The sequence below is a fragment of the Andrographis paniculata genome, unplaced genomic scaffold (assembly GCF_009805555.1).
Source record: "Andrographis paniculata isolate CXL003 unplaced genomic scaffold, ASM980555v1 Contig79END, whole genome shotgun sequence".
Lineage (NCBI taxonomy): Eukaryota > Viridiplantae > Streptophyta > Magnoliopsida > Lamiales > Acanthaceae > Andrographis > Andrographis paniculata.
Genome location: NW_026137616.1, coordinates 81,674 through 104,183, shown reverse-complemented (window position 1 = coordinate 104,183; position 22,510 = coordinate 81,674). Strand labels below are relative to the sequence as shown.

The 22,510-nt window shown below is 35.3% G+C and overlaps 3 protein-coding genes across 4 annotated transcripts; 1 reads left to right on the top strand and 2 right to left on the bottom strand.

Annotated features, from left to right (window-relative positions):
- Positions 1 to 455: 455 nt before the first annotated feature.
- On the bottom strand, positions 456 to 1,822 carry LOC127240464 (ethylene-responsive transcription factor ERF027-like). The gene has a single exon (XM_051259167.1). It carries the CDS (start codon positions 1,814 to 1,816, stop codon positions 947 to 949), a length of 870 nt encoding a protein of 289 aa, XP_051115124.1. The 5' UTR covers positions 1,817 to 1,822; the 3' UTR covers positions 456 to 946.
- Positions 1,823 to 5,313: 3,491 nt separating this feature from the next.
- LOC127240190 (protein DETOXIFICATION 49-like) lies at positions 5,314 to 7,558 on the top strand. The gene has a single exon (XM_051258718.1). It carries the CDS (start codon positions 5,525 to 5,527, stop codon positions 7,037 to 7,039), a length of 1,515 nt encoding a protein of 504 aa, XP_051114675.1. The 5' UTR covers positions 5,314 to 5,524; the 3' UTR covers positions 7,040 to 7,558.
- Positions 7,559 to 7,914: 356 nt separating this feature from the next.
- Positions 7,915 to 21,621, bottom strand: LOC127240189 (transportin-1). 2 transcript variants are annotated; one of them, XM_051258716.1, is made up of 29 exons: positions 21,214 to 21,621; positions 20,208 to 20,495; positions 19,722 to 19,811; positions 19,504 to 19,581; positions 19,334 to 19,414; positions 19,120 to 19,170; positions 18,513 to 18,598; positions 17,401 to 17,467; positions 17,258 to 17,314; positions 17,142 to 17,171; positions 16,992 to 17,048; positions 16,691 to 16,804; positions 16,056 to 16,169; positions 14,497 to 14,595; positions 13,656 to 13,781; positions 13,506 to 13,580; positions 13,301 to 13,372; positions 13,072 to 13,182; positions 12,392 to 12,475; positions 11,914 to 12,021; positions 11,622 to 11,723; positions 11,364 to 11,426; positions 11,210 to 11,284; positions 10,651 to 10,722; positions 10,060 to 10,184; positions 9,698 to 9,749; positions 9,533 to 9,601; positions 9,311 to 9,370; positions 7,915 to 8,690 (listed from the first exon to the last, which is right to left on the bottom strand). In XM_051258716.1, the coding sequence occupies exons 1-29, from the start codon at positions 21,409 to 21,411 to the stop codon at positions 8,604 to 8,606; spliced, it is 2,691 nt and encodes an 896-aa protein (XP_051114673.1). In that variant the 5' UTR covers positions 21,412 to 21,621; the 3' UTR covers positions 7,915 to 8,603. The 2 variants fall into 2 exon arrangements, with proteins under 2 accessions (XP_051114673.1, XP_051114674.1); XM_051258717.1 differs by lacking the exon at positions 21,214 to 21,621 and adding an exon at positions 20,911 to 21,151.
- Positions 21,622 to 22,510: the final 889 nt, after the last annotated feature.

The following is a 22,510-nucleotide window of genomic DNA, read 5'->3' as shown; positions in this document are numbered from 1 at the left end:
ATAAATGTTTTAGGACTAATCAATGTGCCTTCATTTCAACCTTACATATAGACACACTAAATTTTTAGTCTATTAGATTTTTTCTTTTACACTATTTTCCTAAACTGTTTAATTAATAGATAATTTTGATATAAATTAATTAAAAACGTGATACCCATCACTATAGTTACTACACTGAAATAGGCGAAGTGGAGCAAACGTGGTTGCATAGTTGGTAAATACGATTTCATTAAACCTAAACATCGAGACCTAATTTGAAATTTATAGATATGTAATAAAAGGTGAAAATTAATTAATTAAAAAGGTCGAAAAATGTAAAAATAAAATATAAATAAATAAATAAAATGCGGAGTTGATGATAATGAGTAGTAATTATTAGTGTATATGGTTTTAGTTTATTGCTTCATATAAAAGCAACTCCGAGAACGATTCGGTTTGACTAGAAAATTTCGGACACGACTTTTTCTTATCATTAATATCAATTCAACCTTTTTGTCCCCTCCCTTCTCCTTCCCTATTCTAATTTCTTCTTCAAACCCTTAGCTTCTCCATTGTTCTGTAAGTTTCACCAAGATTCAATATTCATCCAAAATTAGATGCAGCTGGTGAAAGAAGATGATGAAAGATCTAATTTCATGCAGCATCGATATTTATTCCTTTATTGTGAATTTTAATGCAATCGATCAAGTGGAAGAAATTTTCTGATCAGAAACCCTAGCTATGGAATCGTACCAAAATTAGGACAATGCCCTGATGATCGATAGAATTGAAAAACAATTTCTTTGATGTAATACGTTTTTTTGGAGCACTGAAATGAATTTGTAATGTCTGATCTAGCAAAAGAATATGTTGGGATGAAATTAAATTAAAATTTCTCACTCTATCTCTCTTTCTCTCTCTGCCAATTCTTAAATGATAATAAATTTGAATTGAAGGCACTGATATTTCAAAAGTAGCTCCATAGGTTTTCGGGATCGGAATTTTCCGGCGAGTTCCCCGACGGCGTCGCCGCCATTCTCGGTGGGCTGACGAGCATTCCCTCCGCCATATCCATCAGCAAATTGGGCATATCAAACAATGCCTCCACGTCGATGAACTCATGGCTGCTTCCGGTCAAAGCTTCTGCGCCGGCCGGAGATTCGGGCTTTTCCGGTAATTGAACAGCGGCGCCGGCCTCATCGCTACCGTCGGGCTTCATCGACGCCGCCGCGGTGGCGGCCGCTTTGCGGATGTCCGTGGGCGACGGAGAAGCCGGCACTGCATAGTTGTTAATCCGATCGGGGAAATTTAGAGTGGCGTCGCTGCCTTTGAGGGCCAGCGCCGCCACGTCGTAGGCGGCGGCGGCCATCTCCGGCGAGGTGTAGGTGCCGAGCCAAATTCGTGTGGTCTTCTTCGGCTCGCGGATCTCCGACACCCATTTCCCGCTGCGGCTCCTTATCCCACGGTAAACGGGGTGCTTTCCGCCGCCACCAGGGCGGCTCGACGATGACGACGACGAGACAGCCGATGACGTGGCACTCACGGCGGCTCCGGCGGCGGCGGTTGTCTTGACCTTCTTCGGCGACGGCAATGTTTCCGTGCTAATACTTGGCTGCAAGTGCGACGGCTGATCCGTCAGTTGGTGCACATGAATTGTATGTTTCAAAGACGGCCTCGGAATGGGCGGCGGCGGCGGCGGTGCCGGAGGAGGCCGCGGCTGCGGATTTGTTGGGTGCGGCGGCGGTTGTGGTGGAGAGGGGTTTAGGGTTGAGTGAGATTGAGAAGGTGGAGAATTGGTATTCTGACTCATGTTAGAATGGGTTAGAGAGTCGGCCATGGATATTTATAATATATATCTTACATGACATGATCATATACATTATTAATACATATTATATATATATATATATAAGGTAATTAAAATTAAACGGGGAAAGCCGTGGGGAAATCGTGGGTAAAATTGGAATTGAAGCTGTACTTGTAGTAATGTATGAAAAAAGGTAGCAAAACCAAACACGTTATATATGTAGTTAAGGTCTTCACTGGAATTCGAACAACTGAAAACCGCAGGAGCTGAGGTGAAGGTCCACTTTATTATTACATACACGTTTATTTATTTTATTTATACATAGAGAAGCAGCAGCAATTAAGCAAATTTATGTAAGAAAAAAAAAAGAAGCATTAAATGGGTTTGTAGAGAGAGTTTAATTGGAGTTAGTTCCAGCTAGTGATTGTACTAGTACACTACAACCTAGCTAGCTAATGCAATACATATATATATATATATATATGATTTTATGTGCAGTGGGAGTGGGTCATTTTCTGAGAACATAACATTTATTGAAAATTGACACTACATGCATATCTCATATATATATCTATTTCTATCATCTCATTCCATATATTGAAATTGCCTACTTGTTTGTTCTTCAATTAATGCACGTAGCCATGTATGCGCCGTGTACACGTCATATTTATTTTATTTATTTATTTATTTATTTTTGTGTGAGCAAGTAGCTGGCTCGCTCCACTGAGAAGAGGTATTGAATATTGATCACAGTGATTTTGCAGTCAGCCAGCCACTCTATACTAATTCGCTCTTTTTTTCTTTTCTTTTTTTTCCTTATTAAACTGTCTGAATTATCATTATTTTTATTATTATTATTATTTTTAATCACATGAGAATTGTGTTGCAAGTGACTCGAAAGATTTATCAACGCGGAACCAGTCTCATCATAAGTTCAACCTTTACACCACCGGAGCTAACAGTAATAGGATTTTATTTTTAATTAATTAATATATCTGTCAATGCAACTCATCTAAACTGAAGTCAAGATATATATCGTCCAATCATTTATGTTATTTTGCTCACCAATATCCTCAATTAATTAATTTTTCTAATTTTGTTTGAAATTCCCAACAACATTTGAACGTGGGTTGAATGAACTTCAACATATCAAGTCCAACATTGTTTGCCTAATTCCCCCTCTCTCTCTCTCTCTCTCTCTCTCTCTCTCTCTCTATATATATATATATATATGTATGTATAGATACCTAATTAACTAGGGTTTAGGGTTTAATTATTTTCATGGATTCTCTAATTAAAGCATAGCTCCAAATTAATTAATCAAATCACTCAAAACTATAAGTGTTATTACACATATCATAATTAAAAGTACATATATATATATATATATATAGGATACCAAATCCACCAATAAAAATGTAGCAAAAAAAGTAAACCCTATAAGAATGTTGCAAGTATATCAATTAGAAATGAGATAATAAAATAGAGGAGGATGATCTCTGTAAATGATCTTTAATGATACACAGAGATCAACTCGCACATGTGGAAACAGTAACCATTTAATATAATAAATTTAAATATAAAAACATATATATAATAAATTATTATTATTATTATTACTTAAGTATATATTTCTTGGCTAGTGGTGGAAGATCATATTGAAATTTATTAATTGAATGGATCATATATAACCAGCAAGGTATGCTTTTGTTTAAAGACATATCTATTCATTTGGTTTCCTCTACTTGGAATTTAATTACATTACCATTTGAATTTAACCTAAATATATATATATATATATATATGTACGCAAGTGATCTATGTATAGAATTTGTTTTCCTGCTTATAAATAGAAACATTGTCCTTATTATATACTACATCAGTTCCAATACAATAAACTTGTTTACCATTTTTGTTCGTTTCAAAACAATAGTTTTATTTTCATAAATGATCATATCACCGTAAAACTACCTCTACTTTTTTTCATTTTTATTACACAATTGCCACTATTTTTTTACACTAATACACTCATAAGGGCAAAAAAGTATTTTACCCATACTTTTTACCAACTACCAATATAATATCAATATTTCTTAAATTTCATGTCCAATCCAATTAACACTATATTTATCTGACGGAGGGAGTATTTATTTATATATATTCTTCCTTCATCCGCCAAATTTATTCTCACTTTCCTTTTTAGTCCGTCCGCTAAATTTATCACATTACTACTTTTGACAAAGTCAATAAATCAACATTTAATTATTACCCTTCATTCAACACTTATTTACAACAAATACCACTAACTTTATTACCTTCTCTCTTCATTTATTTTCATTTCTAACTAAATTTTCAAAAATATCCCTAACTACATATCACTTTTTCAATAAAATATTCATTTTTCTTAAACCCCGCGCCAGACCCAAATGGGCTATTTTAAGTGGACAGAGAGAATATATATTTTTTCATAACATGGGAATTCATGGCTTGAGTAAACCGTAGATCCGATAAAACAAGTTATATTGGCAAATCATATCTGACAAGTAAAACTTGGAAACGTAAAGGACCGGTTAGCAAGTAGAAAGGCAAGGGTAGAAAGCAGAAAATGAAGTCCTAGATAGAGAAATCAAAAGTGACCCTAGTTTACGGTCAGATGAATGAACCGCCGGGAGCTCGTATGAGAGTTGGTTTGACTGCCCTAATTATGGCGGAATATTTTCTGAGATGTTAATGAACAAGACGTACTACTATATATCGACAATATCTTCCGTTTCGTCCAAGCAGGATCCGAAGTATCGGTCTTATTGGATAAAACTTGAAAATATTGAAGTTTGAATCTATTATCTCACCGTATGAGAAAATGATATTTTGGGCTTCCAAGCCCAATTGATAGTGTTCTTGTGGCTGTAGTAAGCTTGTACCTCAAATTTCACCTCTACTTAGCCCAAAATGGAGTCTTGTATTATTATTATTATTAAAATTTGTAACGTTTAAAATAATCTTGTCTGGAATAATTTGTTTTGAAAGATAGGCAGCTCCTATGGCGAAACCAACTCCAACCCATTTTCTGTACATTGTTTTCAATTGATATTTCTTTCATTGTAAAAAAATAAATAAAATGCCAAAATTGTTAATAAAGTCGTCAAATAAATTTTTTATATTATTGTTATAGGCCTTGGTTTTCTATAATTAAATAAGAATGATTCATTGCCCATTTCACAAAGAACAACAATCTTAACTGCTCATAAAGTCATAATACTGTTAGCTATTAATGGCATTGCCAACATTACCATATCTCTTTCTTGGAATGCTCAAACCCAATATTATTAATTTCTTCATTTCAAACTATATATATTCTCAAGATATTTTTGTAACTAAAAAAATAAAAATAAAAATTGATAGATGATCTTGGAACAACACCAATTAATTCGTAAAGATGTGAAAGAATGATTCAAACCCTATTCATTGTTCAGTCAAACAAGGTTAATTACTTTCGATAATCAATGAGAAAAAAGAAAAAGAAAAAGAAAAGACCACCTCCTTTTACATTAAATTAAAATTAAATATCATATTTACATGCTAAAAACTGTTACATAAAACACCAAAAAACCATTCAAGATTCTTACTTACATCTATATATACATCATATATATATATATATATGTAGTAAGAATCCATGCATCATCCCATTTTCAAGATTCATATTACATACTCAAAAAAACGGAATTGCTAGCTACAATGTTCATCCCTTTACTGTCGAAACCTCAAACATGGCAAGAAAATGATGAAACCACCAAGAAATCCACCCTGTTCTTAGCCTTGAATGAGCTCAACTCCATAGCCAACATCGGCCTCCCCATGATCCTCACCGGCCTCGTCCTCTACGCCCGATCGATGATCTCCATGTTATTCCTAGGCCGCCTCGGCAATGACCTCACCCTCGCCGGAGGCACTCTGGCCCTCGGATTCGCCAACATCACCGGATACTCCATCCTCTCCGGCTTCGCCATGGGAATGGAGCCGATATGCGGCCAAGCTTTTGGCGCACAAAGATTCAAACTTGTCGGCGTAACCTTACAAAGGACCATCCTCTTGTTGCTTCTGGCGTCGATCCCGATTGCATTTCTATGGATGAGCATGAAGGGGATCTTGATCCTCTGTGGCCACGATCGCGGGATAGCGACCGAGGCCGAGTGGTACATCCTTTTCTCGATTCCCGATCTCATATCGCAGTCGTTTCTTCATCCTTTGAGGATATACCTCAGGGCTCAATCGGTGACGCTGCCGTTGACGTGCTGCGCGAGCTTGGCCGTGCTTCTACACATCCCTATAAACTACTATCTCGTCGTGGCCCTCAATCTTGGGATCAAAGGGGTTGCGTTGGCCGGGGTGTGGACTAACGCGAACCTCGTCGCGTTCTTGATCGCATACATTGTGTCGTCGGGAATTTACGAGAAAACGTGGGGCGGATTGTCGTACGAGTGCTTCCAAGGATGGGGGCCTCTCATGCGGCTCGCGATTCCGAGCTGCATTAGCGTTTGCTTGGAGTGGTGGTGGTACGAGATCATGATCTTGTTATGTGGGGTGTTGATAAATCCTCGCGCGACAATTGCTTCGATGGGGATCTTGATCCAAACAACGTCACTCATCTACATTTTCCCGTCGTCTTTGAGCTTCGGAGTGTCGACGAGGGTCGGGAATGAGTTGGGCGCCAATAGGCCTAATCGAGCAAAAGTGTCGGCCGTAGTTGGATTGTGCATCAGCTTTGTGATGGGATTTTCGGCGCTTTTGTTTGCATTGAGTGTGAGGAACAAATGGGGTGGTTTGTTCACTAAGGATGAAGAGATCATGGCATTAACGTCGTCGGTATTGCCGGTGATCGGGCTGTGCGAGCTCGGGAACTGCCCGCAGACGACGGGATGCGGGGTTTTGAGGGGATCAGCAAGGCCTAAGATGGGGGCTAATATAAACTTGGGGTGCTTTTATATTGTGGGGATGCCTGTGGCAGTTATGGTGAGTTTGTACTTAGGGTATGATTTTAAGGGGCTGTGGATGGGATTATTGGCTGCTGAGGGGTGTTGTGCAGTGGCAATGTTGTTTGTGTTGGTTAGGACAGATTGGGAATTTGAGGCTTTGAAGGCAAAGGACTTGACAAGTTTTACTACTAGTGAACAACAAGATCAAGATCAAGATCAATATCAAGATGATTCTTTTGAGTACATAGGGATGGATCATCATCATTTATTGCCCTGATTTTTATATATGTATATTTTTTTAATTTTATGTATTTTTTGGTGTAAAGGGATGGTGGGTAATTAAGGGATTTTTGGGAAGAAATACTTTATAGTAATTGACATGGATTTAGGGTTGTGGTAAGGTCACAATGCAAAGATATTTTGTCGGTCGTGTGTTGATGTTGTTTGGTTGTTGATTGTTGCCTTACAATACAGGGAACTTTTATTTTAACACATTAAGCAAAGTCCCATGTCAAAACTTGAAAGTTTGTAATTTTCTTTTTTCTTTTTTCTTTTTTTTTTTTTTTTCAAAAAAGAAGGAATATACTATGTTTGGAAATATTAATTAAATATGAGAGGGGCGACAGAGGCAAATGGATGGGAAGTTAAAAGAGTTATGTAACTATGCATGTATGTGTGTTTGAAATTCCAAGTGGGGAATGGAATGGGATGGGCTCTGTGCAACAATACCTGCATGTATCTGAACAAATTTTTGTACCTGAATTTGGACTTTTCTTACTTCACATTCTCAAGAAAATGAATCCAGAGCATGGAATGGAATTATTATTATTATTATAAGATTGTTGAAGGGTACATTCAAGTGGGTTTCTATAGGGACATGGTTCCCTAGCTCCATAGCATTTAATTATAGAAATTATTAATAATATATTGGGGGGATGCACATGGCAAGATTTCCAGTTTTGTGACTTGAAATGATGAAGGAATATATGCCATTACCAAATCTTCACTATAAGTTACTATTATTATAGTTAGCAACTCTATAAAAGGTGTAATTACTTACACAAAACACAATAATCCACCCACTACACATCATTAGTTCTCACAGTACAATGACAGTGGATTTAATTTCAAAACCACAGCATAGCAAATCCAAGAATCCAAGAAAAGCATTGATACAACAAAATAGGAAATAAATTAAGCACTCTCCAAAATTTAAGATTGAAGCAACAACTAATGATGATACAGCCATAAGCTTAAACCAAGTGTCCAAGAATATCTGCCACGCTGGTTTTTATCAACATAAAGAGAAAAAAATACTCAAAGAATTGGTTGGATCATCAATAATAATACAAATCCCTATGAAATACCTGACATCGATCACACTGGAGGCTCTCCTCATATGGCATTCATTTATTGTGGTACTCCCTCCCCACCACAATGAGCAACGACATTTCACACACTGTCTCCAAATAAAATTACAACTTCTAGAACCCTAGGATAGTCTTGGACAAGAATCTAACAAAACTTTTGCAATGGATATTACCTCCAAGAATTTGGCTGGTCCAACATCCATGAAGCCAACATATAGATAGATGAATGCAAACTTCGATGACTTCTGACTTTTCTTCTATATACTGCCTAAGAGAAGAGGACGAGAGTTCAAATAGTACAGCCCTATATGGTAAATAATCTGAGGCCGGGGGTTGCTGCAGCTCCACAACAATTGGAAAATGCAGTAAAGAAGACTTAAGACAGATGCAGGCTGAATGTACATCTCATAAACAGGCACTCGTAAGAGATGATCTGTGGGATATGGAAGAATCATTTGCTTCTTGCAGGAATTACAGCACTTGATACTTCAACAGCTTGTCTTTCACGGAGGGTTCCAAGGCAGACATGCATTGTTCCCATCCTCCATTGTTAAGCATCTGGCCGAAAATTCAAGTTATAAACGTGTGTGAACACATATATAATATAACATATGACAATAACACACAATTTTGATACAACAAGCAGGTCTTGTTCATCTAAGAAACCAACATGTTTTATCACACAATGACGGGAAGAATGGTGAAATCTTGCTGGCATTTTCTGTTTTTAAGTGTGTTTGGCCAAGCTGTGTTTACGACCAAAGCAATGCAGCGGGTGATGGATCCGGGCAACAGTATTCACCACAAAAAATCTTCAACTTAGTAGTTAATGCATATTCATATCCAAGAAAAATAGTCTATCAAGTAATTTACAGTGTTTGCATAAGATACCCAAATTTGTAAAATGCTTTCGAATCTTGTAGGATGAAAGATTAAGTGCTTATATACCTTAATTAAATTATTTTATAGGCATGTCATATGAAAAGCTTTAAAAGTTGAAAGATTAAGAAAATTCCAAAAAATTGCAAGTATTTTCTTCATAACCACTTGACTTAAACAGCTTATTTGTTTAATATAATAACCTATTTTATTAAACTTAATGAAATTATCATCTATTGGCTCCCACACAATTAATAAGCTGAGGCAAACACTCTTTTAATACACAAGGAACTACTTACTTGTTTATAGCCATGCACAACCTGGCAAACATCATCGTGTAGGTCCTTGCTTCTTATTTCCTGAAAATTATAAGAGAAAAACGAATGAGCACTTGGAACTTTTTTATTTGACAAGCTTGATATATTTATTTTACATAAGGTTTCTTTCTTCCCCTTGTGTTCATTTCATCAGATTGCATTTCGTATTTTGCAGAATGCTGGATATAAAATTTCATCACTTACATGCCAGCTTGCAATAGCCCTGCAAATAAATGCAAGAGACTTCAAACCTCCAGATGGGTTTGCTCTGACCTGAATGCAACAAATATCACCAAGTGAAATGACAATATAAAGGTTGTTGTGGTCTAAAAGCATAAAGCTGCTCAAAGTATGAGTAAATTTGTCTACCAGTGCACATAAGCCTCTGAAAGCATCTTCCTTCTCTATATCATCACGAATCCTGTCACAGGTTTACAGAATCTTAGCCGGTTGGACTACTAAGGTATAGATTCACGAAGAATTTTGTTATTCTCAAGAAGGATACCAATGCTCAGGTAGTATCTTAAGGTAGAAACACAATAGAGGCATGAAAGTTAATAAAAAGCTGAGACAATAATCTTCTCAGAAAGAACCAAAGTTGTGTATTCACTGGCGGTACTCCAATCTAATTCAACTGTGTTTCACACTTTGCTCAAACTGTGAGCAATAAATGCACTTCTATTCCAGCCTAAAATACCTTGATTACAAAATCAGACATTTTTGTAACTTACATGGACAGAGCCGCACACCAAGACTGCATAAAATGCTCCATGTGTGGTGAAACAACCTCCGGACAAACCCAAGCAAGTCTTCCCAGTGTAATTGCACTATTTTCTATGAGAGATTTGTTCAGTTCCTTCACATAGAAAGCACCATCATCATCATCATAATAACAAGTTCAGATGGACTTTTTCTTCAATGCGTTATACAGAATGAAATCATATGCATGAATCGGCATGATGCTAATACTGATCCTCCATTCATACACAGTACACATAAGGTCGCCAGCAATGAAGATAATTTTGGTACAAAACAACTCTACAAAGTCCTATATTTCAACAAAATTTCAGATGTCTCCTACCATGTTTCTTTCATTACATGAGATAAATTCTCTCAAACAGGATAAGCGATAAAATTGCAGAATTACTTAGATAAATTTATTATGGAATAAACCGTAAACAATAAAGTGCAATTAAAAAACATGACCAAGACACTATCATATTTCATTTTCCAAACTTGAATAATAAGGAATTTATGTCAATTATATGGGGAGTTGGATTCAAAGAAGATCCAGCTATCAAACATAAAGAACAGATCATCACCTCTGGATGTTGAAGTATTTGTACCAAGCACGAAACTACATTCAGTACAACAGGAGATATCTCCTTGTGAACCTGAAATCCAAAAAGCAAACCATAAATGTCGCGCTTTGCCAAAATACAGCCAAACAAAAAGATTATAAGGGGAGAATGGACAGCAGGTGGGTGTATGTCTGAAGCATAAAAAAATTAAACTAGTGCATGTGATGTCCACTCTGACAATTTCATAGCCACCTCCTCAGTAGCATTGTCGTTTACTATGCTAATTTATCATGCCCAAAACATGACAGAAAGAGCTTTCTATTAAATGAGACATAATTAATCCATTATAGACATGGATTGTACTAAGTTTATATGGAAGTAAAGCATTGCTGATACCAAGAATGATACAAGAAAGCTAGCATAATAATACAATCATCCAATAAAAAATGAAGGCCTTCCTTGAGGAAAAAGCATAAAATCATCTCATCTACTGACAAGAGAATAATCAACAAGTATACAGACAGAAAGCCACTGTGCCATTGTCCTTTGAGAGTCGGTCATAATGCTAAAAAGACTTAACCTTTATAGCTAGCTCGCCAATAGCCCAACAAGCATTGTTTGCAACAGACACAGCTTCCTTCAGCTTTGCAATGCTCTGTAAAATTTAGATTTGAGGAATGAAGTGCAAAGACCATAGTTCTGAGATTAAGACATAACCGTGGTGATTCACTTACCAATTGTTTGGAAGCAACATCCAGGAATTCTGGTAGACGGGAATGTAGGTGGACGGGACAAATCTAATAAGGAGAAGAAGCAAAAAAAAAAAAAGAATCACCCTGAAATTAGACCACACTGTAACAGAGCAAACATGCGATGCCTAATCAAGAAAAATAAAAGCTACCATACATTTCCTACTCAGAATGGAAGTAGCATCCTCAGACCCAAATTAAGTGGAATCAGAGTCAGCTCAGATAAAGTCAATTTCAACTTACTCTTGCAAGGTCCCCCAGCAGTGCAAAAGCACTTTGCCGAACATCATAGGCTTCATCCATACAACATTTTAGCAGCAAATCCTTCAAATTACTTTGTGAAACCTATTACAAAAGATAGTGCATGAACACCAACTCTCACTTTAAAAAACAGAGTGTGGATGAGAAAACAAAGGATGCAAAGGAAGTCGAAAATGCACTTATGAAACAAACAACTAGCACAAGAACAGTCCAGCGGAAGAACAAAGCATTCATGCTACATTTTGAAGAAAGACACTAAGGTATATGAAAGTACCAAACTCTCAATTCCAGGGCCAAGCCCCTCAGCAAGTCCAGAGAGAAGATCCAAGGAGCAAACAACAAACTCTCTATCATACTGTACCCCAGCCGCAGCAGGATCAACCTAGAATACAAAGCTTCTCATACTTAGGCAAGCTTTTCAAAATAGATGAATGTATGAATTGAATCTGAAAAAGAACTAAAGCAGTGATTGCATACAAATGTCCAACTTGATACAATACAGACAGCCTACAAGAAATTTGAGATTAAAAAAAAAAAAAAAAAAAAACCCTATAAAGATCAACTGTGTTTATCTCTCACTCTTAACAACTCTCTCCAAGCCAACATGATTAAAGAAAAAAATAATAATAAAAATGCTACAGATGTCTAAATGGCTTGAACATAGGTTGAATTGATCTCATGCAGCATAAAACACAATCTGATTATGCGGTGTATAGATGTTTATGTCAATAAAAAAAAAAAAAAAAAAAAACCTTAGCAATTTGCTGAGTCTGGATGATGTTTATGCACCTCTGAAATACTGGTGGAGCAAACTGTGAAAATCCAGTACCTAGTGCCTGCAAAAGACCATTGGGATACTGTCATCGCGCACATACACATATTGGAAATGATTTTTTGCTCAAAATACCACAGAATTCAAGATCAGTCATTGATGGTCACTGCAGCGAACATATTATTTCAGTACGAGCACAACTCTTCTCCACAAGCTACAAATTCAAATTTTCACACACAAAAGAAGAACAATAATAATCTGCAATTCTTAAAAAAGCAGCAGCCAAACACAATCACCTTTGTCATCTTTTGTCATTACACAAATTGTTACATAGACATGTAAATAAATAATGGAGTAAAACACTGGCTCTCTTAATTAGTTGTGATAAACCCAAGTTTTCAGCTTAAAAAAAGTACATATTAGGAATGTGCACCTGAGTATTTTATTTTGAAAGACAAATAAGACAAAGACTTGATTATAACATCAGCCTAGCAGTCTAATGCTTGAATTAAATCTTTAACAAATTCTCCTAAACAAAGTACTCTAGGTATCATAGGAAGCAATGGAATGTACAAGAAGTTCTAATAGCGAGAATTTTCACTTTTTGCAACAAAACAATAGCTAATTGACTAAACAGAGGATACTCATATGTAGAAATACCTGGGCAACAGATGTAAGACATTCTAGAAGTGGGAAAAGATCTTTATCAGAGTCTGAAAGTTGCTGCCACTTTGCAATCAGTGGGGGCATCAAGATCCCAAGACATTTAGGCTGCATTAATCAGGAAATATAATTATTTAATATCATGATTCTGACTTTCATCCTCACCATCAGAAACAAAAAAAAAAATGCAATGCTGAGCAAACAAAATCAAGAATGATGTCTTTACCTCATTCAGCTCGCCTCTAACAGCATCTGCTAATGTTCCAATTGCATCGTATACAATCCTGAGGTTCCGTCGCTGCACAAGACAAGCTGTTATTGCATGAAGAAAACTGGGGAGGAACTAGAAGGAAAAAAAAAAAACAAGTGGATTTGGCATGCAACCCAAGCATATAACATGTCAAAGATCAATTACAAGTAATATAAGAAACCTGATATTTCCCAAAGGCACACATCAAATGTTGCAAGATGATCTCTAGTCGTGGTCCCAAATCCTCTCCGGCCTCCTATAATTACAAAACATTTGCATCTCAGGGTGAATCAAGTTAGGTACATTAAGGAGGAAGATGATTAAAAATGACCTCTTCAAGTGTAGCAAAAGCAGAACATGCTGCCTCTTGCACCCGCTTATTATCATCCAATATCCTTCGAAGTAGCCCCATAAGAATTTTGTCAAATATATTTTGACCTTCTTGACGAGCAGAACCCTATGACACGCAGATAAATTGTAATCATTTATAAATGACCTCAGAATATTAGAAAATTAATAATTGAAGAGAATTGCTTTGAGAAAAACCATATCAGTGAAGAAAGCAATCAGGAATCTGAGAACTACTCTGCTTCAACATGTTGGCTTCTGAAAAATTGTGTACTTTTGTTCTTTTAACTATGTTTTTGCACTATCAAATTTCTTATCTCAAAAACATATCAAATTCAAAACTTAATTTCATATAAAATATTACATCAAAAAACCTGTTCTCAAACATCACATCCAACTTATTTACATTACATTAATATATATTTCCTAGTCTACTTTTTACTATTCGCAAACCAAACTAGAAGACTAAAAGACTTCCAAAATGTATCTAAACACACCCCATATTAAGTAATACCTTGAGAGAGACTTGGAATCACAGTTGGCGTCATTCATACAAAATTTTGAAATCAGGATACACAACTCAATCCTCATTAAGAGATTATGATCACAAGAATACTATCCGCATTCAGCATTCAATACTTTGGGAATTAAATTGATGAATCCGTATACAGCTATGGGCACCGTGGACCAGACAAAATCTCAATTTCAAGTGTCACATGAACTATCAAAATAAAAAACTAAGGAATAGATAGCAAATTCCATACAAACATGCAGAGCAACCATGGTTCTTTGAAACATTATGCTACACGGTTTCATAATGTTACCTGAACGATGTATCTGCTGAAACGTGAAAGGGTCCAACAAGAGATGCTCCGTATTAGAGGAAATTTATCATCTAACAGTGGAATAAGAAACTCAATAATCTGCCAAGAATAGAAGGATAAAATTTATCTCAAGTGAAGCAACATTAGGAAAACAAAGGCTATATTCTCTCATCATTGTAAGTCAAAGAAGACAAAGATCATGAAATAAACCTTATCTGGAACAAGGTTAATCATGACTATAAATAAGTCAGGGCACATTATTAGCATATAAAAATGTAATTTAGCTGAAAGGAAAGTCATTTGCAAGATATGAGTATAATGTGACAACTTGGAATCTCTATGAATTAAATCGAATTAACTACCTTATCTGGAAATAAACCTAAGTCGAAAATACAACTGGTAATAGTTTTCATCAGGCTATACTGCTCCTGCAGGCTGATAAAAAGGCTAACAGAGTATTTTAGAAAGAGTAAACTACGGTAATTCATCACACAATAATCTAACATCCTACTAAATTAACTGTTAAAGAATTGCAATGGCCTAAAATGGGATGAACTTTCCATTTCACTCTTTAATTATCTGAGACTTGGATTTGATGAACTTAGATATTGTATGCTCTTTGATGGCATGTGGAATATATCTCAATTTCTGGCTTCTCCAAAGGTTAGTAAGAAAACAAAAGAGGATAAAACGTATTTTCATAAGTTCTAATGTTTTTTTTACGTAAGTCATCATGGTTTTTCAACACCTAGGGTTTGTTCGTCTCCAGTTTGGAGTTTGGGAATAGAAACTTTTGGAATCAAAATATATTTTTGATTTGATGTAAATAGATTTTTACAAATAAAAAATAAAACAGATATTTGATTTGATTGTTTTAAGGGGAAAAAAGTGACGAATCGTACAAGACAAAAACAAGATCCCTGTGGTTTTGCAATAGATATAAGAAAATTACAATGTAGAACAAGCTATCAAAGACATGTGATACAGCAACAATGTCCAATTTGGAAATTTAATCACAAGTAAAGCTGGTGCAATCAGCTAAAGGAAAGGCCAAAACAAATATAAGGGTGAAGTGCTGCACTTAATCAAGTCGCACTTAATCATTATTTTAAAGAAATCTAAGGAAAGATAATGGTAAATTCAGGAAAAAAAAAAAGGGGGTTTGTTTGATTTTGGCCCCAAACCAAAATCAATACTATTCAACCTGTACGGTTTCCAATAAAAAAATAAAACCAAAATTCCAAACTCAAACCAAAACCAAGCAAACCCAAAGTATTCATTCTCCAGATGAGGCATAAAGCTCTTTACCAAAACAGTCATAATTTGTAAACAGTTGAAGGCACAAGCCTAGTAGAGTCAAAAGAAAAACATGATATAATGCCAATGACAGTTCACAAGAAAAAATTTTGGTGAAAAAACAAAGTTATAGTAGTATAAACTGGTATGAACTACATATGCACCCATGTGTGTTGAGCCTGCTTTACCACAATTTGATTAGCTAATCGAAGCCTAGATTTGACAAGAAAGCAATTCACTGATCAATCTTACTCATATGATACCTGAGACAAATGGGGATAGAGACCATTAATACAGCCCTCTCCAATGGCACCAAGTGCTAAAACTGCAGCCTCCCGATCTCTCCAAGCTTCATCACCAGGCATTCCCAACTTTGCCTACAAAGAGAATCAAACAAAAAAATTTTAACTTGACACCTTTTAAAAAGATAATTATACTGAATGACTAAATGCAATATCATATCTGTAGAGCTTCCCACCATGTCATGAAATAGGAGGAATGTCAATATTCTCAATGAGTACTGTTGTATGTATGGTGTTTAGGCATTTGACAAGCTATAAAAATCAATAAAAGGGTATACAGACCATTATGATTGTAATATATGCATTCAAATTAGTTAGTTTAGTAAACAAGTAAAGTTTGCAGCAGCCGTGTGACAGGCCATTAATAAAATCGAATTCAACAGATTATGCTGAGATAAAACCGACCATTTATGCTCACATTTTTCATGCAACTGCCATCAGTTTTAAATCAATGTAACTCAAATAACAAAAGAGAAGGATTGCATCATACAATATCCCATCAATACATAGAGCATACATCTTACATATGTAAAACCCTAATTTATCAACATACTGAAAATAGAAGTGTAGAAGACACTTTTCAAATGAAATTTAACCTGCACAATGGGCATCAAAGTAGGTAAAATTTCATCTCCAAACACATTGGAAATAATATCCAGAGCTGCAGCACTACACTTGCGCAGATTCCAGGCATTTACAATGTTGTCATCCTGCCATTACAAAATCCATGGAGCCGCATTAAAAATCTTGCAATGAGGGCATGAATAGAATCACAAAAGCTGAGGCAAAAGGCAAAAAAATACGGATCTAGTTGTATGGTTAAGCCAGAACAAAAATTCAAAGGGTATTGAATCCATCCTGATTGATTCCATGAGACTTTGGATACAATGTGCATACCTCCTCTTCATCTTCTGATCCATGAAAACGTGAAGAATGAAAACGAGGCTTTAGGTCCTGGATGATAAAATTGGTATAAGGAAAACAGTCATACAGAGTAAACCAATATAACAAAACCCAAAGTTAAGGCATGAAGAACCATAAAAGAACCTGATCTCGATCTGGAACTGATCCATCCTCCTGTAATAGTAAAAATATAACAAACAAAAACATTAATTCAGATAGAAAGGTTCAATTACAAACATAAGAAACTGAAAGACACAAACCTCAGCTTCCAGAACAGACTCATCATCATCAGCATACGCCATGTTTGACAGCAAAATCTGCAGGAAGTGGAAAATAATAAAATGCATCATAAATATAAGGGTAATTAGAGTGGATGAATATCTGGATGAAGTAAGAACGATACAGGAAGAAGTCGCGGCAAAAATTCTCTCAAATTCTCAGGTGGCAGTTCAGCTTCACAATAAGCAGACCTGTAAAAGAAATACCATCTCAAATTCTTGGGAATATTAATCAGTAAACACCGTCTCAAAAGCACAATAGTCCATCAAATGCTACTGTTGCAGCTTCAATTTGCAAGTAAACAAAACCATTAGCATCTAAAACGAAGGTTTTAACTGAGCAGACCATACATAAATTTCGTACAAAGTAAATAGGTAGTCATAAAGTCACCCCTAAAATGAAAGGAAGTGAATATCACAGTTCCAAATGATATTAGGATTTTTTCAATCAACTAAGAACGGTAAACTACTGAATGACACTGAAAAAGAGTCATGGGAAGCAAGTCACAAATGAACAGTGTCCAAAAAATCAGTTTTAAGCAAGACAATAAGACATGTATAGAAAAAGTCATAATGCAACCAAATTTCCGGATATTAATGATATTACCGTAAGGAAATATCCGATCTCAAGACAAAGAGATAAAAAATTAAAAAATAAAAAGAGCTCAAACTAGATTACTCAGTACCACATTCTTGACTAAGCCCAGTGTATTATTTGACAAGGAAAATGTTCTAAGAGACTAAAGATACAAGGCATTATATTTCATACTAAATAAGGAGATTCCTTTTAAATGCCAATTTGGCCTTCAGCACCCATGTATAGATATGATAACCAAGAATTGTCTATCTAATTTGGTGATTTCTTTGATTTCATGACCACTTAAGTTAGTTTATAATCCCATTTTTCAGTTATATCTATGCAGTTTTAAACTGTATTTTTAATTTCATATTTAATCAGATGACATGGATTTAGGCGGATACTCTGAAATTCTGTAGCTATTTGGGCTGAAATGTTTATTCAGGCCAAAACTCCAGCAAGAATGCATATAAGACAGTATTTGAGAAATTTTGAGCCAGAGTACGAATTTAAGGGAGTTTCCAACACAAGTCCAGATACCACCCCAAATGTTGCCAAGAATTAAAGGCACAACTATACAAAAAATTCAATCATTATTCCAGATAAAAAGTCAAACCAGTAAGATATGCAAATATTCAACCTATCAAGCAAACATTTTACCAAAATTCACATGCTTCAAGGGCCACTTCTTCATCAGGGTCCTTGTTGACTAGCAACATATATTCGATTACATTCCTTAAATGTGGCTGCAATATTGCATCAAAATAGTATCAGGGACAGCAACGGACAATGGATTAATTGCTAAATATAGGCAGAAATAGTAAAACAAAATCTAACACGCAATAAGTATCTTATAAAAAAAAATTGGAGAATAGGATTTTATTTTTTAGAAAGCGCTACAAGTAAAGAGAGAGCTCAGTGGACTCATATGATATTACAACCAAGCAGATAACTCGATGTTTCCTTTTGCACTATGTTTGGCAAAATAATCCACAACATCATTAGCACCACGAGGGATATATTGTAAAATGATGAGGGAACTTTTCAAATCAAGAGGTGGCGTTCGTTTATGTTGAAATTTAGCTTCCAAGGAATCAAAGTATCTTAGAACATACATGTGACCGTAAACTAAAGAGAAAAATGGCAGTCCATCGATGATCCACCACACAATAAGTATCAAAAATTACAGGTTGCCTAAGACTATAGGACACTATAACAATAAAAATAAATAAAAATAGAGGTCTATAGATGACAAGAAATTACCCACCACCAAGACAGCAGAACGGATTTCAATTAGCTGAACAAATGCAGAACATACCTGTTCACATGGGGAAAAATTAGTTGGTGTAGCTTTATCATTATGCGTGTGTGCATTTTTGTTTCTTTATCGAAAAAAATAATATTAATAATAATAATTAAAAAAATGCATGTGTGCATGTTATTAAATTGACAGACAGTTGCACAATACAACTTATCCTTACCAACTTCCGAACCTCTGGTGCAGGGTCATTCGCAAGGACAAATAAGCCTTGCAAATATTTATCCATGGACATTTGCAGAACCTGGAAGTTTATCAAATTAAGTAAATAAACTCCGGTGCATCTGCAAAACTTGCTCAAAGCAGATACAGGACTCACGCATACATACATACCATGGGCATTAGCATGATGAACTGATTCACTGAACCCAAGGAAAGCTTTCTTAATGTAGCGTGTGGCGAGTTGAAAAGCTGTGTTTACATGGGGAGAAAAAAAAATTAATCACTGAGAATTAATCAGACGACTTTAGGTTAAAATGCTTTCCTCAGTTGTTAATGGACAGAAGCAAAGATTTGGGGTGGCATTTGGCAAAGAGCTAAAGCATGAGAACCTGGAGAAATCTTGGAATAAAAGCATTAATAGGCCGTTCAGATAATCCAGAAATTTCGTTATCAAGTACTTGCGGCGCATCTTCACAAATCTACATCCAAAAACATGATTAACTTATTAGACTGTACAAAGTACAAGCTCTTCATTCATCTGTATATAGTCACTACACATGGAACAAATGCCTACATATGGAAAAACATAGCCAGAAGTCTAGCTTTAAAGCCTAAAGGTATGAATTTGCTCATCATATAATAGAGATTAGAAACAGCCTCGGTACAATAGAACATCAATACAGTGTGCCTAACATATAGTGTATATATATATATGCATGAAACAATGGTAATAATAGCATTTTCAAATAAACCTAAATAGCCCATGGTGAGTAGTGTGGAGCATTAGTCAACTAAAAGACCCACAATAAATGGAAAACCAAAAGGTGTTTTGCATGTAGTTCTTTGTATAACCCAGAAAGGTGAGAAATCCGTACCTTAGACAAAGCATCCATTGCACCTTCCACATGATTTATATCACTACTATCTAAGCACTTCACCAATGCATTGAGCAATTCCGGCCATCCTGCAACTCCCCCAATTTGAACAAAAGTACTTATAATGGTTCCAGCTGTGGACCTAATGTGTCTATCAGCAGCCCCAATGCATGGTAACAATTCTGCCTTTATATATTGCTGGTTTGCTGGTGGCATAGTTTGAAAGGAACTCCTAAGGTTATTTTTCAAAAGTAAGCCTGCTGCTTGTCTAACCTCCACTGATTTCCCCTGTTACATAACATTCACTAAACCTGTCACTTCCTAAATGAAAAACATTCCAAACAAAAGTATCGCTTGAATCAGAAGCTTGAATATATTTTTACTTCAAAGTTCTTGTCATAACACATAAATAACTAAGATTGTGCCATCTTGGCTACTGAACAGTTGCATAATGTCTTCATAGTGCAGTCAAATTTAAAATAACAGTGTGGATTTCAATATGTTCCCTCATGCCAACTACTTTTGTCTCTTTATTAACAAAATTTACCGCCACTATTCCCTAACGTCTTTCCAAAGTAACTAAAGGTTTATATACTCTTTTATACTTAGCATTAACTTGTCAGTAAAACTATCTGCATATTCCTTAACTTACAACTAATTCGGACAAATGGAAGAAGATTACAGAAAACAGCGAGGTCATTACCCATATTTAATCAGCATTCACGCAATTTAAAGATTCGACGAGACCCGGTGATTGATATCAGCTTCGTAAACAGCCAGACTTAACGAAATTTGGTGAACCCCCTTAAACCCTAAAAGGACTATACTTTGGAAAAAAAGTAAAACCCTTCCGCACGCATTAAAATCACATGAACCAACCCCATAAAACATTGATCCAAAAAAGCACATAGGTCAACAAAGAAACCTACGTCATATCAAAAATCCAAACTATGATGTCCGCTAGATTAAAATAAGCAACCATCAAGGATCGGGAAACAAAAGAAACCTCAGCCCGCGCAAAAATGAAAACAAGGTAATTGTTGAAATCAGGGAACTGAGAAAAGTGCTGGAGCTTCTGCCAAATCATCGACTTATCATCGGAGGTGGGAGCCATCTGCTGCTCCACAAGCCCACATATCTCCCGCAGACCCTCCTCCTGAGGATTCCAAGACGTAGCTTCCCCGCCGCCGGCAGCCGACGCCATTCTTCTCTTCAATCAACCAAAATTCTTAAACCACCCGATGATGATCAGATTCAGCAACGCCTTCTGAAATTCGAGAGGACGATTCAGATACGGCGGGAACAGAACAGAAGCAGAGCCGACGGCGAAACTGGAAGGGGGGCTCTGTTCCGAAGTGAAGCGACTAAAAATTGAACAGAGAACAGATTTGGGGTTTCTTGATTTGAGGTGGAGTTATTTAGTGCGCAAAGGTGCAGAATAAACAAGTGTGGATCAGCCAATCACCCTCGTTTTCTAGGGCTGAGCTAGATTATTAGCCCAAATTTTTTAATTAAAATAAAAAATAATAATATTTGAATAGTAAAGTGTAATAGATAAGAAATTTAAATAAAATATTATAAAAAATATATTTAATAAATAAACAATAAAATTATTAGTATGATAAACATATATTAAGGGTTTGTTTTGTTGCGTTTTAAATTGATTTAAAGTTATGTGTGAATTTAAATTTTTATTTAAATATTATTTTCATATAATATTTTAAAAATAAATGCGAAATAAGCTCTATATATTTTAGAATTAATTTATAATATTTACTTGTATTTTTTTATACATAAAAGATGTATAAATTTTTATTTTTTACTTTGCCAAAAAAAGTACATCTCGACTAATATTTGTATAAATATATTTCTTAGTGTTCGGCTGTTGATGTTGTAAAATAATTGATTGTATAGAGTAACATCTCAAGATTAATTTTAAATTTTCTTTTTTTTTATAGAAAATATAATCATATATTTTAACTATATTTAAATTTTTATAATTAATAGTTATTTTTAATCTTAATTATATTATTTATTTATCTTAATTTTAAACTATAATTAATTTTATAATACAATAATTATACTTTACATGAATTATAGTGTTTAGAGTAAATAGGACATAGGACAGAAGAGTATAACTTTATAATAATATTTTTCTTTGAAGTTACATGTATAATACATATATCGTATTATTGTTTTTATTAATATTTTTTTCTAAATATAAATTATAGGTTGAATTAAAAGAAAATAATAATACCAATACTCTACTCTCGATGTATTTGTAGATTTGAATTTCATTATAC